Source organism: Macrotis lagotis, chromosome 4, assembly GCF_037893015.1.
Source record: "Macrotis lagotis isolate mMagLag1 chromosome 4, bilby.v1.9.chrom.fasta, whole genome shotgun sequence".
NCBI lineage: Eukaryota > Metazoa > Chordata > Mammalia > Peramelemorphia > Peramelidae > Macrotis > Macrotis lagotis.
Genome location: NC_133661.1, coordinates 210,431,108 through 210,451,047, shown reverse-complemented (window position 1 = coordinate 210,451,047; position 19,940 = coordinate 210,431,108). Strand labels below are relative to the sequence as shown.

The 19,940-nt window shown below is 37.4% G+C and overlaps 1 protein-coding gene across 2 annotated transcripts in view; it reads left to right on the top strand.

The window, feature by feature from the left end:
• Positions 1-19,940, top strand: part of NUBPL (NUBP iron-sulfur cluster assembly factor, mitochondrial) — a 363,985-nt gene that overhangs the window by 308,770 nt on the left and 35,275 nt on the right. Inside the window, exon 9 of one of the 2 annotated variants that reach the window (XM_074235355.1) lies at positions 5,856-5,976. The exons of the other annotated variant lie outside the window; for it this stretch is intronic. Coding sequence (XP_074091456.1) covers positions 5,856-5,976 — 121 coding nt within the window. The remainder of the gene's footprint in view (positions 1-5,855; positions 5,977-19,940) is intronic. 2 annotated transcript variants of the gene reach the window in all.

Genomic DNA, 19,940 nt, shown 5'->3' with positions numbered 1-19,940 from the left:
GATTACATTGGTTTTATCTGTGCAAAAACTTTTTAATTTAATGTAATCGAAATCATCTAATTGGTTTTTAGTGATGTTCTCCAACTCTTCCTTAGTCATAAACTGTTCCCCTTTCCATAGATCTGACAGGTAGAGTAGTCCTTGATCTTCTAATTTGCTTATAGTATTGTTTTTTATGTCTAAGTCCTGTAACCATTTGGATCTTATCTTGGTAAAGGGTGTGAGGTGTTGGTCTAATCTAAGTTTCTTCCATACTAACTTCCAATTATCCCAGAAATTTTTATCAAAAAGGGAGTTTTTATCCCAGTGGCCTGACTCTTTGGGTTTATCAAACAGCAGATTACTATACTCCTCTCCTGCTTTTACACCTAGTCTATTCCACTGGTCCACCACTCTATTTCTTAGCCAATACCAAACAGTTTTTATGACTGATGCTTTATAATGTAATTTTAGATCAGGTAGTGCTAAGCCACCTTTGTTTATATTTTTTTTCATTAAGTTCCTGGCAATTCTTGACTTTTTATTTCTCCATATGAATTTACTTGCAATTTTTTCTAACTCATCAAAGTAATTTTTTGGAATTTTGATTGGTAGGGCACTAAACAGATAGTTTAGTTTTGGTAGACTTGTCATTTTTATTATATTAGCTCTCCCTATCCATGAGCAGTTGATATTTGCCCAGTTATTTAAATCTGATTTAATTTGTGTGAGAACTGTTTTATAATTGTTTTCAAAAAGATTCTGAGTCTGTCTTGGCAAATAGATTCCCAAATATTTTACACTGTCTGAGGTTACTTTGAGTGGGATTTCTCTTTCTAGCTCTTCCTGCTGTTTCTTGCTAGACATATATAGAAAAGTTGAGGATTTATGGGGGTTTATTTTATAACCTGCAACTTTGCTAAAATTGCTAATTGTTTCCAGTAGTTTTTTAGATGATTTCTTGGGATTCTCTAGATAGACCATCATGTCATCTGCGAAGAGTGAGAGTTTTGTCTCTTCCTTCCCAATTCTAATTCCTTCAATTTCTTTTTCTTCTCTAATTGCTGATGCTAACATTTCTAATACAATATTGAATAGTAGTGGTGATAATGGGCACCATTGTTTCACCCCTGATCTTATTGGGAATGCCTCTAGCCTCTCCCCATTGAATATAATGCTTGTTGATGGTTTCAGATAGATACTGCTAATTATTTTAAGGAACAGTCCATTTATTCCTACACTCTCTAGTGTTTTTAATAGGAATGGATGCTGTATTTTGTCAAAAGCTTTTTCAGCATCTCTTGATATGATCATATGATTTCTGATAGGTTTGTTATTGATATAATTGAGTATACTAACAGTTTTCCTAATATTGAACCAACCCTGCATTCCTGGAATAAATCCTACTTGATCATAATGTGTTATCCTAGTGATGACTTGTTGTAGTTGTTTTGCTAAGATTTTATTTAGGATTTTTGCATCTATATTCATCAGGGAAATAGGTCTATAATTTTCTTTCTCTGTTTTAACTCTTCCTGGTTTAGGTAACAGTACCATATTGGTTTCATAGAAAGAGTTAGGCAGAGTTCCATCTTTCCCTATTTTTCCAAAGAGTTTATATAGGATTGGAACCAATTGTTCGTTAAATGTTTGGTAGAATTCACTTGTGAATCCATCAGGCTCTGGAGATTTTTTTTTTTTAGGATTTCAATAATGGCTTGTTGAATTTCTTTTTCCTGAGATAGGGTTGTTTATGTATTTAATCTCTTCTTCATTTAACCTGCGCAACTTATATTTTTGTAAATATTCACTTAGATTATCAAATTTATTGGCATAGAGTTGGGCAAAATAATTTCGAATTATTACTTTAATTTCCTCCTCATTGGTGGTGAGTTCACTTTTTTCATTTATAATACTAGCAATTTGGTTTTCTTCCTTCTTTTTTTTTAATCAAATTGACCAGACTTTTATCAATTTTATTGTTTTTTTCATAGTAACAACTTTTGGTTTTATTTATTAATTCAATAGTTTTTTTGCTTTTGCTTTTATTAATTTCTCCTTTAATTTTTAAAATTTCTAATTTGGTATTTGATTGGGGATTTTGATTTGTTCTTCCTCTAATTTTTTTAGTTGCATGTTTAGTTCATTGATTTCCTCTTTCTCCAATTTATTCATATAAGAATTTAGAGCTATAATATATCCCATGAGAGTTGCTTTGAATGAATCCCATAGGTTTTGGTATGTTGTTTCATTATTATCATTATCTAGGATAAAATGGTTAATTCTTTCTATAATTTGTTTTTTGGCCCACTCATTATTTAAAATGAGGTTATTCAGTTTCCAGTTTGCTCCAGGTCTATATCTCCTTGGCCCAGTATTGCATATGACTTTTATTGCATTGTGATCTGAGAAAGATGTATTCACTATTTCTGCCTTTCTGCAGTTGATCATTAGAATTTTTATGTCCTAGTACATTTCCATGTACTGCAGAGAAAAAGGTATATTCCTTCCTATCCCCATTCAGTTTCCTCCATAAGTCTACCATATCTAATTTTTCTAACAATCTATTTACCTCCCTAATTTCTTTCTTGTTTGTTTTATGATTTGATTTATCTAGATCTGATCGCGGGAGGTTGAGGTCTCCTACTAGTAGAATTTTGCTGTTTATGTCTTCCTGTAATTCTTTCAGCTTCTCCTCTAAGAATTTGGGTGCTGTCCCACTGGGTGCATATACATTCAATATTGAAATGACTTTATTGTCTGTGGTACCTTTTTAGGAAGATAAAGTTTCCTTCCTTATCTCTTTTAACGCTATCTATTTTTGCTGCTGCTTTGTCTGAGATAATTATTGCTACCCCTGCTTTTTTTTTACTTCAGCTGAAGCAAAATATATTTTGCTCCCATCTTTTACCTTTACTCTATATGTACCTCTCTGCTTCAAATGAGTTTCTTGTAAGCAGCATATTGTAGGATTCTGGTTTTTAATCTACTCTTATGGCTTATGGCTTATGTTTTTAAGGGAGAGTTCATCCCATTCACATTCAAGGTTATGATTACTAATTCTTTATTGCCGTCCGTACTATCTTCCCTCTGTTTGTATTTTCCCCCTTCGCCCCCCTTTTATACATATTCCCCAGTATTTTGTTTTTGAATACGCCCCCTTCAGTATGTTTGCCCTCCTATATCACACCCTCCCCTTTCTTTCTTTCCCCTTTCCCTTTTTCCCTTTTCCCTTCCCTTCCTTTTGTCATTTCCCCTTATTTCCCCCTCTCCCCTTCCCTTTCTCCGCCCCCCCCTCCCCTTTTCCCCTTTTAATATTTGAAAGGTTAGATGTTTGATAACTTAACTGAGTACGTGTAGGTCGACTTTAAGCCAAGTCTGATGAGAAGAAGCTTGAGGTCTTTCTCCTCTGCTCCCTTCTTCCCCTCTATTACCATAGTTTTTTTTGTACCTCTTAGTGTAATGAGTTTTGTCCCATTCAATCCCCTCCCTCCTCCCGTCTCTTTCCTGTCCCCATTTTTAGAGAGGTAGTGTATTTTTTTAGATCATTCTATCTAGGTCATAGAAAATTCTGAGTGTCTTTCCCTTTTAGTTCAGTATATTCCATTGGATAGAGTCAAAATTCCTGAGAGTTATTAGAGTCCCAAGTGGGATTAAAGCCAGTTACATCCCATTAGATAGCAGTCTCATGGATAGGTCATGGTTGTCCATCATTTCTGGCTAGGTGCATTCCCTCTGTTAGAGTTACATTTCTCAGGATTTATGAGAGTCTCTTCTCCCCCCCCCCCCCCCCCCACCATGCTGGGATATAGCCAGTTTAAACTTACTGGATTGCATTTTTTTTCCTTTTACCAGCACCCCCCCCCCCTTTTTTTTACCTTTTCATGTGTCTCCTGAACGTCCTGTTTGATATCCAGATTTTCTGTTTAGCTCTGGTCTTTTCATCAGAAATTTTAGGAATTCTTCCATTTCGTTAAATGTCCATCTTTTTCCCTGGAAGAGAAGGCTCAGCTTTGCAGGAAAGTAGATTCTTGGCTGCATTCCAAGCTCCCTTGCTCTTCAAAATATCTCATTCCAGGCCCTTCGATCCCTCAATGTTGATGCAGCCAGGTCCTGAGTGATCCTTACTGTGGCTCCTTGATATTTAAATTGCTTCTTTCTGGCTGCTTGCAGGATTTTCTCTTTTATCTGATAGTTCTGCAGTTTGGCCACAACATTCCTTGGTGTTTTCATTTTAGGATCTTTTTCTGGTGGGGACCGATGTACTCTTTCAATAACTACTTTGCTCTCTGATTCCATGATATCAGGGCAGTTTTCCATCACTAGATCCTGTAATATTAAGTCCAGGCTTTTTTTCTCTTGAATATTTTCAGGGAGTCCTTTAATTTTCAGGTTGCCCCTCCTTGGTCTATTCTCGAGGTCAGTGGTTTTGTTGATGAGGTATTTTACATTTGCTTCTATTTTTTTATTTTTTGATTTTGTTTAACTGACTCTTGCTGTCTCATGGAGTCATTAGTTTCTGTAGACTCCGTTCTTTTTTGGGGGGGAGGAGTTTTCTTCATTAACCTTTTGCAACTCCTTTTCCAATTGGTCAATTCTACTTTTGAAAGAGCTTTCCATTTGACCAGTTGTGGTTTTGAGAGAATTAATTTCTTTTTGCATTTGCTCATTTGAGGATCTGAGAGATTTATTCTCCTTTTTTGTCCAATTATACTTTCTAAGGTTTTGTTTTCTTGTTGCAAGGTATTAATTGTCTCTCCCAAATTTTTAAGCTCCTTCCTTATTTCTTCAAGGAAGTCTTTCTTTGTTGGAGACCAGATTGTATTCTCCTCAGAGGTTCCAGGTCTCTCTGAGTTGGGATCTTTCCCTTCCAGGAATTTTTCTATGGATCCACCTTTCTGCTGGCCCTTCTTCATTATGCTAAGACCTTGATTTGGGGGGGGGGGTCTGGTTCACAGGGGCTTGGGATCACTAGAGGCTTTACTGAGTGCAGTTTCTCTGGCTGGCCAGTAGGAGGTGCTGGTTGCCCTCTCTGGGGTGTCTGTGTCCTTGGTTGCCAGGCCTTCTCCCTTTGCTGGAAGGCAGTAGTTGGAACTATTGAATTCTTTTGCCTTCAGTCAATGGTGGGCTTTACCCTGGCCTGAGGTGATTCCTCAGCTGGGCTGGTTCTTCTGCTCACACACCTGGGCCTTAGGCAGAAGTAGTTTGCATTTGTTTGGGAGGAGGCCTCAGTGCAATGGAGGTGTGGACTCAGAATTTCTCAGACCTGAGGAGCCCAGGGATGGTGTCCGCAGCTGTCCTGCACCAGACCTCTCCCTGCAGCCCCTTCCCCAAGCTCCTGGGGGAGAGCACCAACACCAGCGCCTCTGCTCCCCAGCAGACTCATGCCCCCGTGGTCCAGCCCCACCACTGATCCAGCAGGTCTGGCTCTCGGGCCCTCAGACTCCCGGTTCCAATTCAGCTGTTAATCTGGCTGATCCTGGGCTGATCTTGCCTTCGAGCCCAGACTCACCTGCGGGTACTCAGCCAAGGCTGCTGCGGGAGACAAATCCTGAGGTAGATTTTCCTCTCCTGGCTTTTCTTTCTCGGTTTCCTGGTTCGGAATTCTTTTAAGAGGTTTTTTCCATGTGATAGATGGGGAAGAGATCAGGAGACTTTAGAACTGTGCCTGTCTTCTCTCCGCCATCTTGGCCGGAAGTCCCCAACACATTGTAAATCTTACCTTTAGTCATTGTTATTATCTAACTTTTTCTGTTCCCTATTCATCTTAAGTAGTTCCCTGGAACTTTTGATTTGAAACACATTTTTTGATTTTTTTAAAAATGCCACATTTCTATTTGAATTGTAATGTTAAATATGTGTTTTTATTTGAACAGGTTCTGGGTCTCATCCAAAACATGAGTGTTTTTCAGTGCCCAAAATGTAAACATGAAACTCATATTTTTGGAGCTGATGGTGCAAAGAAACTAGCAAAAACCCTTGGTCTTGATGTTTTAGGTAAGAACAGTGTTTTGTTTTGTTTTGTTTTGTTTTGTTTTAAGAGTACCGGGGAGATATGGGAAATGTCTAAGGAGATATTAAAAGGCATTTGGTTCATGTTTTTAAAATGAGAATGCTCTAGTGCTCATCTTTGTTGCTAACCATTCATTAGCTTTTTTTAATTTTTCCGAAAGTTTATTATGAATTAGGATCTTAAGATCCTAGATTTATAACTGACAAGGACCTTAGAGATCATCCAGTACCTCCCATAGTTTAATCACAACTTAAGTGACTTGTCAGTGTCACACATGTAATAAATGAAAGTTGGAATTTGATCCTAGATTTTCTGACTCTAAATCTGTTTCTCTTTCCCATATAGCACACTGCTGTCTTTAGTTGGGAAATTTGCTTGGTCAACTAGGATGATAATTGCCCTAATAGTTTAAACAGTTGGCAAATAAAGTACTTCATCTGTGCTAGGCACCATCCTAAACCCTGAGAATTCAAAGAAAAGCACAACTATGGTCTCTGCTTTCAAGGACTTCATTAAAGAACGTAGGGGAGCCAAGTTACAAATAACGAGGTACATATCAGATACATGCACTATAAATGGAAGGCAATCTCTAGTTTAATTTGATAGAAGAGTTTTATGAGCTGTAGAGTATGATTTGGAAGATGACATATTCAGTGGGCAATCAGCAGTTTCTGTGATGTTAGGATCATATCTAGCAAAGTCAATAGGTATATGTGAAAATGTTTATTCATTCTATAGAAGAATGTCCATTAAGATTCCTCATAAACTTTAGCTCTTGATTATGTCAAAAGAAATTTACATAAACATCATTGCATTTATTCTCCCTGTTCTGAAAGTGCAATTTTCTCCATTATGTAATTTTGCTATTTTTCTCTCAGTGTTATATAGGAAAGCTACCTGCACATATTATAGTTTTGAATTTTTAGAATGAATTTGTTTTAGAGGAACTAAATGTTAATGCATCAGATATATTAAAATGATTTCCTAAAAATGTTATATACTAAAATATATATATATAATATATAAAATGTCATATACCAAATTCTACTAGAAACTTAATCCAAATTTTAAAACAAATTACAGTATTGCTTTAATTATAAGTGAATAGCTAGGCAGAGAGAAATATTAGCAGATAAAAGAGACAAAAGAGAGAATGCTATTGAAATTATTAGCTATTAGTGCTTTTTAAAACATTGTATGGTTAAGACCCTTCAGAGATCAAAGAATTGCTAAACATTACCTACTGTAAATGAATTTGCCGTGGATGGAGTTAAACACTATTGTTGTGGTTTATTTGCTTCAATACCTATGTGAATATTAATGAAGTATTTTGATATATTACTATAATTACATCCAATAATTATACTCTATAACTGTTTTTCATTTAACTAACCTAAAAAGTTCAATTAGCGAAATCTACATAAAAGACGAACACATATTAGTGAAGAAAAGTAAATACATAATTCAAAGTTCACTATTAGCTTATATTAACATCACAAATTAAAGTATGTGAATTTGATTTTAGCCTCTAATTTCAGGTATTCCAACCAAATCTAAGAAAAATTAAACTATATGCATTATATATTATAAATATTTATTATGCATTATTTTACTACTGGTATATGCAAAATTCACATTTATTTCTAACAAAACAAATATCTTACTGAGGAAAGTGTCATTTTTGGAAGATTAATTTGTGTGTCATTTATACTACCATTTCATTATTCATAACTCTTTTTATATTTCATATGAGAATACCAAATATATTTCTAGTCATTTCTAATTGATTCCCCTACATTCGTGGAGTTAATTTCAAGTCATAGAGAGACAATCAGGACACTCTTTCCACTACTCATTCTCCAACATATAGTAGGAATTGTCCTTTAAGTTACATGTTTAGATAATCATATGTTATATGCTATCATTTTGTCATTAAAACTTTTAGGCAAAGCCTATATAAAACTCACCTAATTCCCAGCAGAGTTTATTGAAGAGAATACAGTATACCAGACCAAAATGAAGAGTGAGGAAGCTGTTAAGACCCCTAAGGAGGTCCCTCTAGTTAAGAAACTGAGAATAATATTTATTAACAAACAGTGATATGGGGAGATCCAGCATTCCCCCCCTTTTTTTTGTATTTCAAAACTTAGTCTCTGAAGGACAGAACTGATAATAGCAGATTGGATTAACATTCTCCTCGACCTGTATTGCTGTTCTACCAGACTTAACAAGGAATTTGATCTAATGTAAAACTCCTGACCCATTATTTTTCTGCTTAGGCTTAGGTGGGGATAGAGTTGCTATACCAGATTTACCCTAGGCTAGGGATGATTTGGAAGTAAATGACATAATCAAAGTCACATCCTTCATTAGAAAAAGTCAGCTTCTCAGTGTAATATTCATTCTCTTTCATTAATTGTTAACCAATCAGAATTGATTGCCATCCTCAGGACCATGCAGTCTTCTACAGGCATATAAACTGTGAGTCTATGATTCATCTTCGGCATTTGAAAGTGTCACTAACACTTTTAGTAATAAAAATACTAGTATTATTAATAAAATGATTAATTTCTCCAAAACCATGATTCTCAGACTTTTAAAATATCATAGAATATGCATCTCTTAGGCTTGTAGAATCCATCTCATCACCATCCTTTCCATTCTAAAAGCTCTATAGTATAGCAATGTGATTTATCATCAAATTGCTCTTGTTTATATAGAGAAAAGGCTTTGTTGATAATGTCACTCTTTTTCAGTAAGACCCTATTTTTCATGGATACTTTAAAGTTTAAGAGTATTAATTGGCAAGGGTATTTGGGTTTGATCTAATGGACAGTCTTTTCTGTCCTTATTATTGGGTTTATGGTATCTCAACTTTGATACACATTTGAGACTGTTATTGACCTCAGAGGTAGGCTTCTGCAGCCTAGAATGAAAACCTTTCATAGCTTGGTTCTCAAAACTTGTTGGTGGCATCAAACTCAAATAGATCAGGTACCCTTAAAACATATGTAAAGAATTCTATGGGCCACAAATTGACTTAGTTTTAATATAATCTATGTTTTATTGAATTTTTACTTAATTTTGTTAAATATTTCTCAATTATATTTTAATCTGGTTTGGATCACATTCAAGAGCCACCTGTTTGACAGCTCTCACCTATGTGACATTGGAAAACGATTGTTACCTCAGGATAGGCAGTCTGCTCAACTTGGGTATCCTGAGAACATCCAATACTTGTATTTTAGAGTATAGAGGCAAAATCTTTTACAAAAGTTAAAAAGAAAAAAAACTTACATTTTTAGCATGCAAGCTTATAAGGTTCTAAGTGACTGTGCTTCAGAAAAACCCTTTAATTCAACATGAAAGTAAAAATAATTACAGTAAACCATACTTAAAGATGCCTCACATTTAGAAAAGACAATTCCTTTTAATTTGTGGTTGCTGTTATTATTATCATTAATCTTAAAAGTGATGATTTGAGCCAAGAAGAAATTAATATATTGATAGCAGTTCAAGTTGAGGTTTAACAAAATCAAAATAAGGCCCTGGCTAAATTTTTTTTAGTTTCTGTGCAACTGCTTTAATTAGATAGTTATTTGGTTTGTTTATCCTATAAATTTGCCCTTTAAAAAGTTCTTGTTGATAAAATGACTTGTCACTGCTTCATAGAAATGAGGAAATAAGCATTTATTGAGCTCCTATTATGTGCCAGATGTCAAGTACCAAGTGTTTTTCAAGTGTTATCACATTATCTCACAAAATAACAATACTCATTGCTTTGAAATTACACTGTGATTTTCTAAATAATAAAAAATTACTTAAAATAGGTATGTATAGGGGAATGGAGCCGAGATGGTACAGTGAAGGTGGGGCTTCCCAAAAACTCACCTCCCCCCACCAGACTACTCTAAATGCCTTAAAATTACAACTCCAGTCAAATTCTAGAGTAATCAAACCCACAGGAAAAACTGAGTAAAGCAAATTTCTGGCCCAAGACAATTTGGAAAGATCTGTGGGAAGGTTCTTTTCCACTGGGGTTGGAAAGGACTGCAGTGCAGCCCAGGTTGGTCAGAGAGAACCAGCTCCAGCCATCCAGGAATATCCATGGGGTGACAGCATAGGTTTCAGGAACCTACGGAGCCACCCAGCAGCTGCTTCCAGAGCACTCAATCCTCAGAGAAGACTGTAGAGGTCTTTCCACTATCTCGGAGGCAGGACTCTGTTGTTTTGTCCATACTCATATTCAGGTCACAGTATGGGGCCCACACTGTCATAGTGGAGCAGGGACCCTCCTCACAGCTCCAGGGCAGAGGGGAGTGCTTGTGATCATCCACAGACAGGAGAGCAGTCAGAGCCTCTCATAAGACCTTGAAGGAATTGAGGTCCCTGGGGAAGGATGTTCCTGAGAACATCTGCAAAAACCCTCAAGAGCTTCAGAAAGTGCGCTCTCCACTCTGGAAGCAGAGCCACACCTTAATAATCAATTAAAATCAAGTCATATACTGGAGGAATGAACAAAAAACAGATGAAAAAGAATCTGACCATAGATAGTTACTTTGGTCTCATGGAAGATCAAAATACACACTAAGAAGATGACAAAGTCCAAGCTTCTGTATCCAAAGCTTCTAGGGAAAAATAGGAATTGGGCTTAGGTTATGGCACAGCTCAAAAAAGATTTTGAAAATAAAGTAGGAGTCATAGAGGAAAAATTGGGAAGAGAAACGAGAGATGCGGAAAAATCCTCATGAAATCAAGTCAGTAAATTGAAGGAGACACAGAAAAATACTAAAGAAAACAATATGTTAGGGGGCAGAGCCAAGATGGTGACAAGAGAGTATAGTCTCTTAGGCGCTCTCTCATAAAACTTATAAACTAAGAACTCTAACTAAACTTTCGAGAGACAGAACCCATAGAGGGACCCAGTGAGGCAGTTCTCCTACTCCAGGTAACCTGGAAAAGAGCAGAAAGGTTCTGCTCCCCGGGGTTGGAGGGGCGGCCCGCCAGAGTGGTGGCCCAACAGAGCGAAAGAACTTCAGCCTCCCGGAGGCAGCCCCAGGGTGCTGGGAGCCACAGCTCACAGCAGCAGGGGAGTCTCCTGAGCTACAGCCCAGGGAGCACCAGCACAACTTGGGGGAACAGTGGGGGGAGGGGGGAAGGGGGGAGACCTCTGCCAGAGTGAGCATGTAAAGCCCACCCTCAGGGCACACAGCGAGCAGCATGGCCACAGCAGCCCAGATCCAGGAACACGAAGTAGAAGCTGGTAAGCAGGAGTCCTCAGGGCATGAGTGCAGAGCCCAGGGAGGGAGCAGAGAGAGACTGCCGAGCTCTGTGCTCTGTCCCTGGAACAGGACTCTGGGGTTCTGACCACATTCAGATCCTGATCGCAGTCTAGGACCCCACCATAGAACAGCAGCCCCCCCCCCCACCACAGCCCCGTGGCAGAGAGGGCGCTTGTGGTCATTCACAGACAAGGAGGGAGGACAGAGCCTCACACACTGAGACCCTTGTGGGAGTGTCCCAAAAAGCTCAGGAAGCACCCAAAACCCAGGCTCAGGCTGGGAAAATGAGTAAGCAGAGAAAAAAGAGAAACACCATTGAGAAATATTTTGCCTGTGAGCCCAAGAAGGATCAAAATACTCAGTTTGAAGATGAGGAAGCACAAGCTCCTGCATCTAAAGACTCCAAGAAAAAAACAGAAATTTGGCTCAGGCTGTGACAGAGCTCAAAAAAAGACTTTGAAAATCAAATGAGGGAGACAGAAGAAAAACTGGAAAAAGAAATGAGAGAGATGCAGGAAAAACATGAAAATGAAGTCAGCAGCTTAGTCAAGGAAGTCCAAAAAAGTGCTGAAGAAAATAGCATGCTAAAAACCAGCTTAGGTCAAATGGATAAAACAGTTCAAAAAGTTATTGAGGAGAAGAATGCTTTAAAAAGCAGAATTGGCTAGATGGAAAAAGAGATAAGAAAGCTCTCTGAGGAAAACAAATCCTTCAGACAAAGACTGGAATTCAGGGAGATTGATGAATTTATGAGGAATATTTCAATACTTCAAAACCAAAAGAATGAAAAATTAGAAGAAAATGTGAAACATCTCATTGAAAAAACAACTGATATGGAAAACAGATTTAGGAATGATAACCTAAACATTATTGGAATACCTGAAAGTCATGATCAGGAAAAGAGCCTTGACATCATTTTCAAAGAATTACTACAGGAAAATTGCTCTGATATCCTAGAAGCAGAGGGCAAAATAGAAATGGAGAGAATCCACCGATTTCCCCAAGAAAGAAATCCCCCCCCCAAGAAAACAACTCAACCCCTAGGAATATTATAGCCAAGTTCCAGAACTCCCAAGTCAAAGAGAAAATATTGCAAGCAGCCAGAAGGACACAGTTCAAATACCGGGGAGCTGCAGTCAGGATTACACAGGACTTAGCAGCAACTACATTAAAAGCTTGTAGGGCTTGGAATATAATATACCTGAAGGCAAAAGAGCTTAGAATGCAGCCAAGAATGAACTACCCAGCAAGGCTGAATGTCCTCTTCCAGGGAAAAAGATGGACTTTCAGTGAACCAGGGGAATTTCAAATGTTCCTGTTGGAATGGCCAGAGCTGAACAGAAGGTTTGACCTTCAGATACAGGACTCAGGTGAAACATAGAGAGTTCAGGAGAAGGGGAAAATATGAGTGACTTAATGATGATGAACTGCATGTGTTCCTGTACAGAAAAATGACACTGATAATACTCATATGAACCTTCTCAATTAACAGAGCAGGTAGAAGGAGTTTTTATAGATAAAGCACAGGAGAAAGCTGAATTTGAAGATAAAATATGGTGTAAAAATGGAGTCAATAGAAAAAGGGAAATGTAATGGGAGAAAGAAAAAGGAGAGGGGGAATAGGCCAAGATATTTCATATAAGATTTTTCTTTATTACACTGAGCTATTGCAATGATATGGAAGGGGGGGAAGGCAAGGGGGAATGAGGGAATCTTTGCTCTCATCAGAGGTGGCTAGGAGAGGAAACAGCCTATATACTCAATGGGGTATAGGCATCTGGAGTAAGGGGGGGGGCAGGGGGAAGGGGTGGGGATGTGAATGATGGAGCAGAGGATGGACCATGGTGGGAGAGTGGTCAGACATAACACATTTTCTTTTTTACTTCTTGCAAGGGGCTGGGATTTGATGGCCTGTCTGGTACCATAGGGCCAGGTGGATGCTGGGCCTAAGGGGTGGTATGGGGGCTCGGGGCCTCTTGGCCCCAGGGCCAGGGATCTGTCTGCTTGTGCCACTCAGCTACCCTACAGCAGAGTCAGAGTGAAAGGAGAGAGAAAGTATAGTACGTGAAAGTGAAGAAATACAAAAGGAGGGAATTGTCATCAGCAATGGCAATGGTGGAAAAATATGGAAGTAACTTTTGTGATGGACTTATCATAAAGAATGTGATCCACCCGCAACAAAGTTGGTGGTGCTGGAACACAGACTGAAGCACATTTTTTATTATTTAGTGGGGGTGCAGGGCAAATGGGGCTGGGTGGCCTGCCTGGGGCTGTATAGCAGGGTGATTGTTGGGTGTCTGAGGCCAGATTTGGACCCAGGTGCTCTGGGCTCAAGGGCCAATGCTTTGTCTGCCACCCAGCCACCCCTATTATTATTACTATTTTATTTTATTTTATTTTGGGTCTTTTTTTTTTTTTTTTTGGTTTTTGCAGGGCAGTGGGGCTGGGGTGGCTTGCATGTCATACAGCTGGGTGATTGTTGGATGTACGGGGCCAGATTTGGGCTAGCGTGCTCCTGGCTCCAGGGCTGGTGCTCCGTGCACTGCGCCACCTGGCCATACCTATAATTACTACTATTATTTTTTAAATTTAAATTTAAATTTTTTTCTCTCCCATTTACTTTATCACTGAAGCCAGTCTATATTTTTTTGGGGGGGAGGGGGTATTTTGTTTACTCTTTTTTTTTAGGTTTTTGCAAGGCAAATGGGGTTAAGTGGCTTGCCCAAGGCCACACAGCTAGGTAATTATTAAGTGTCTGAGACAGGATTTGAACCCAGGTACTCCTGACTCCAAGGCAGGTGCTTTATCCACTATGCCACCTAGTTGCCCACTGTTTTGTTTACTCTTAAACAAGAATATTTTATTAATGTATAAAAAACATTATTTGTATAAAATAAGAATAAATAAGTATTAAATATATAATCTGAAAAAAAGATTAAAAAACTGCCTTCTGAGGGGAGTGGGGGGGGAGGGACGCAAGAGTAGGGTAAAAATTGTAAAACTTAAAATAAATAAAATCTTTCTTAAAAAAAAAAGAAAACAACATGTTAAAAACTAGTTTAGGTCAAATGGAAAGAGAAGTCCAAAAGGTCAATGGGGAGAAAAATGTCATTAAAAAGCAGAATTGGCCAGATGGAAAAGGAGATTTAATAAAAAGCTCTCTGGAGAAAATAATTCCTTCAAATGTAGAATGGAGCTAAAGGAAGCTGATGAGTTTGTGAGAAATCAAGAAACAATAAAACAAAACCAAAAGAATGAAAAACTAGAAGAAAATGTAAAATATCTCACTGGAAAAACAACTGATCTGGAAACAAATTTAGGAGAGATAATTTTAAAATTATTGAGCCACCTGAAAGTCATGACCATTAAAAGAGCCTAGACTTCATTTTTCAAGAAATCCTGCAGGAAAATTGCCCTACTATCTTAGAAGCAGAGGATAAAAATAGAAATTGAAGGAATGCCCAATCACCTCCTAAAAGATATCCCCCCAAATAAAAAACTCTCAGGGATATTATAGCCAAAGTCCAAAACTCCCAAGTCAAGGAGAAAATACTACAGACTTCCAGAAAGAAACAATTCAAATATTATGGAGCTATAGTCAGGATTACATAGCATTTGGCAGCAACTACATTAAGGACTGATAGAACTTGGAACATACTATTCCAGAAGGCAAAAGACCTGGTATTACAACTGGCAATAAACTTCCCAGGAAAACTGAATATACTCTTTCAGGGGGAAAGATGAACATTAAATGATATAGGGAACTTTCAAACTTTCTTGTTGAAATGACCAGATGCAAACAGAAAGTTTGGTCTCCAACTACAGGACTCAAGTGAAGCACAGGAAGGGTAAATTTTGAAGGATTAATGATGTCATATACAACACACTTTTGAAAGAGACTAGGTGAAAGGAGAAAAAGACTAGAATATATGGGGGTGGGGAGATATAGAGTTAAGGGAAATACAGCTAACACAAACAACTGTGGGAAAAAATACTGAAGCAACTTCTCTAATGAATTTATGATAAAGAATGCCATCCATACCAAAGACAGAGATGATGCTATCTGAACATAGACTGAAGATCACTTTTTTCCTCTCACTTTATTTTTCTTGAGGTTTCTCCATCTTATTGGGGGAGGGGAATTATGTTTACTTTTACAACAAGACATATTAATGTGAAAATAAATATATAAAAAATAAAGTTAAAAAAGAAATATATACAATTAAATACAAATTCTAACTTTAAAATGGTTATTCCTTTGGTTTCATGTATTCTTGAGGTAGTTACAATAATGTTCAGTTCTTTAGTTCTTGTAAGACACAGATGTTGAATCTTCTGAAGTTTATATTAAAAAAATATAAAAGAAGGAAAATATTGAAAGAATTCTGTCTTGTACAAATTAGTTCAACATTAAATGCTTATTATGTGTAGACCATTAGATATTTTGAGATATATTAAAGTAGAAAGTCTAACAGAGGATAAAGCCATGTAGAGTTAAGAATGAAAGGAGGACCCAAGAGAAGTATAAACTAAGCCTTGAAGAGGGTGCTTATTTGGAAGCATTAATAATATAGCTAGAAGTAGCTATTATTTATATTGCACGTACTCTATGATAGCCTTTTCTAAGTGATTTACAGCAATCTCATTTGATCTTCATAACTTTGACAGATGGGTGCTATTATTATCCCTATTTACAGGCAGGGAAACAGAAGCAAAGAATGTGACTTGCCCAAGACTATGTGGCCAGTAAGTATTTGAGAGGGGATATAAATTTCTGACTTCAGGAATGCTTTATCCTCTGCACCACATAGTAGAATTAGGGAAGACTTCATTGAGGGGATGGCATTTTAACCAAATTTTGAAAGGTGTATATCAAGGTTCCATGAACTCAAGTATAAGCATGACCAAGAGAATAGGAGAGAATTCAAACTATGTTGGTGGTGGAAAGAGTCTTATATTTGGGCTCAAAGCCTGGATTGGTCACTGTGACCTGTAGCAAGTCAATTAATTTCTCTAGGACTCCATTTCCTTATTTTATAAATGATGATCTTCAAGATCTTTCCTTTCTCTAAATCTGTGATCCCATGAAGCTGTGAATTTGTGAAATAGTCATCACCCAGCCCTTTGATGCTTTACAAACTCCAACCTCAGCACAGTACAATATGCAAGATTCCTTTGTTATTCACAAGTTCCTTCAGTCCTCAGATGTGATTGTATCACATCAATGTGGTGAAATCCCAATGGTAATGCAGACTGCAACCTATCCTTGGCTTCCCATCCCACACGACTGGTTTGTGTCCTCTACAAATCCTCATACCCCCCTCCCCCAAATGTACCTTCCTGTGGATCTCCTGATGTGGTGTGGATGCCAGTGGAGTAGGTGGCCTACCCACTGACTGTTCCTTACTTGCTTCACAAATCATCGACTAGTCATAAATCTCCCTGGTAACATTCTTTTCAGCTCTTGAGCAGTCTTCTATTGTTAAGTATTGAACCCTACTCACACACATAATGTTTCTTTCATTGACCTTTGAGTGATTCTTAACTATAAATTCTTCAGTGATTATGATGTCCCATGACTTGTAACCATATAGAACTGTCAGAAAATATTGATATTAAATATTTCAGTTTTATTTCAGAGAAAAATTGGGGCTCATTAAAATCTTGATACATTTTCCCAGAAACAGTCCATCCTGCTTCTCCCTCCCACTTCCACCTTCCACAGCACCCAACCACAATGTATTTATCAATGGACCAGCTCTATGATAAGTTTTGTGCAGTCAATAAGCAATTATTAGGCAGTTCCAGTGTTCCAGTCTCTCTGCTAGATACAGGTAATATGGAAATAAAAATGAATGTATATAGTCCTTTTCCTCAGGAAGTTTACATTTATCAAGGAAAATGTAAGGTATATCTAAAATTAAACAAATGTTTGCACAGTAAACACAATATGATTTTCACTAGGAGGTGGGGGAGAAATATTTTATCAGGCAGGCAAGGAATGGAAGCTAGAATGTCATTAATTAGGGAAGAAGGAAACAAACATTTATGAATATTAATATTAGCACAGTGCTTAGCACAAATATCCACACAAAAATATTGGGAGGTAACCCATTTTCAGATGGGGGAACTGAGGCACAGAGGTGAAGTGACTTGACAGGACTATGTAGCTAGTAAGTGTCTGAGGCAGGATTTGAACTCAGGGTTTCCTGACTCTAGACCCAACACTCTCCAGGGTCCATTTAGTCAGACCATGGATTGAACAAAGTCGGTTTCTGCCCAATAATCACTGAAAGGGAGCCAGTTAGATTGTGAATCTGACTTTAAATGTCAAAAGACAGCTTCATAATTTATTCTGGGTTGTAGAGGCATTTTGGAGCTTTTTCAGGGGAGAGGCATGGTCAGTCCCATGCTTTTTTGAGAATATCAATCTGGTATCTATAAGAAGGTGAGTTAGAAAAGGAGACACAGGGAGAGAAGTTAAAAGATCTCAGCAGTATGTGAAAGATGATGAGAATCTGAACTAGGGTGGTAGCTGTGAAAGTGAGGAGAAGAGGGTGGGTACAGTTTATGCTATGGAGAAAAAATTATTAAGATTCTGGCAAGTGATTGGATATCAGAAATGAGGGAGAAAGAATCAAACTTGATGCTCAGTTGAGGTGAACCTGACTAAATGATTCTTGTGCCTTCAACAAAAAATAGGGAAGCTAGGAAGAGGGGGTGAGTTAAAGGTAAAAGGTAAAGAATTCTATTTTGACCATATTAATTATTTAATATTTAATGGGAAATGTTAAATAGGCAGTAATTTACTTAATATTAGATCTCAGAAGAGAGACTAGGACTGGATATATAAATAGGCAAGTCACCAACTTAGAGAAAGCAATTGAACCACTGGGAATCTATAAGCTTGCCAAGGAAAAGGAATGGGGTATATTCACAGTCATTTGGTGGGAAATTGATGATAATTGAGCAAAGGAGATTTGAGAAGGAAGCATGTATTAGGTGTAATAAAAAAACTTGAAGCTATAGCTCCCCTTTCCTAGATTATAGTTCATTCCTATCAGTTTATTCTATTTGTAGTAATTCTATATTAAACCTTTGTGGCACAATGGGAAGAGCCCTGAACTGTTGAAAAGATTTGCGTTTTAATTTCTGCTCTGTCTTAACTGCTTAGGAGACCTTGAGCAAATGACTTCACCTCTATGGGCCTTAATTTCCTCATCTTTAACATAAGTAGGATAGATAGAGCTTTTAAGCTCTCTTCCATAGAGCTGTGATACTATGATCCTGTCAATTGCTGAAGAAAATTATTTAGTTCTTCCTTGGGTCTTCCAACAATTCTCCAATATGGTCTATTTATAGTTATTTCTTTGCCATCCAATGGAAGAATTTCTCCTCTCTGTAATAGAGTATTTCATATTATTTCCTCTTTAATAATAGACACAACTGACCATTCACAGAGAATTTCTTCATGAGAGATTGCTTAATGAAAAACTGTTCCCATCTTCTTTCTAGCTTTATTTCTTATTCTTTTTCATGTACTTTGTTTAAGCTAAATTCAACTGCTACCCATTTCCCTGACCTAATATTCCATCTTCTGGTTCTGCACATTTCTTCTCACTCTTGCCCATCCTTGGAAGGCATGTTCCTCTTCATCTTACAATCCTTGTCTGTCTAAAGGTTCAACTCAGGTGCCACCTCTTTTGTGAAGCCTTCTGTGACCACTGCAAGGTTATTATCTCTTCAATTGTTCCATGTACTAGATGTATATGTTCATATTGTATACTTTTGTTTGTTGTCAACTCCAAGTTGTCAAGACTATTTCAGTTCTGTCTTGGATCCTCAGTACTTTGTAGTAGGTACTTAATAAAAGTTGGTTAAATAGTCAAATGGGTTGTACATCCAATTGTCACTGGGTGATAGATTTTCATTTTCTACTTTATGTTTCCTATGTGGAAAATTAGGATGAACTTGAATGATCATGGATATCAGTTAATAAATTTTCAGTGTTTTGTGAAGTCAGTGCAATGGCATTCAAAAAGAAGAGACTCTGGATGACCTAAATAACTATAAGCCACCAATCTTGCATTTCAGTTTTGTGTTGGATATACTTTCTGATGATGGCAGATGCCTTTAGCAAGCGTATGTATGTCTTTTTGCTTTTTGCTTCAATTGATGTTAATAATTAATATAAATAAGCAAGGGGATATTTAATATAGCTAGATCTGTTGTTATATCTGTTATGATTTCTTGTAAGATTATGACATTTGCATAAGAAACATCTTGTTAGAAGAGAACATTTGAAGAGAATATGTTGCTTTACTGAATCAAATGTTTTTCTCTCATCCCACTTTTTTTTTGCATTCTACTTGTTGACTTTTTTCTCTCTATATCTTACAGTCACTTGTATAGGTATACATGTACAGATCTTCTGCAGAATGTCACATGCAATGAGCCACATAAGAAAAGATACTTTAAGAATCTAGATCCTGAAAGTCTGCCATACTGTATACAGAGAGGCATTTTCCTTCCTATAGAATACACAAAACTACACTGCATTATAATGTGCCAGCCTAATCACAAGCCACGTGGTTCAGAATTTGAGCCTGGTACTCTCACAACCACACTTTGCAACAACTATTACTCTTCTACCCCATACATCAATT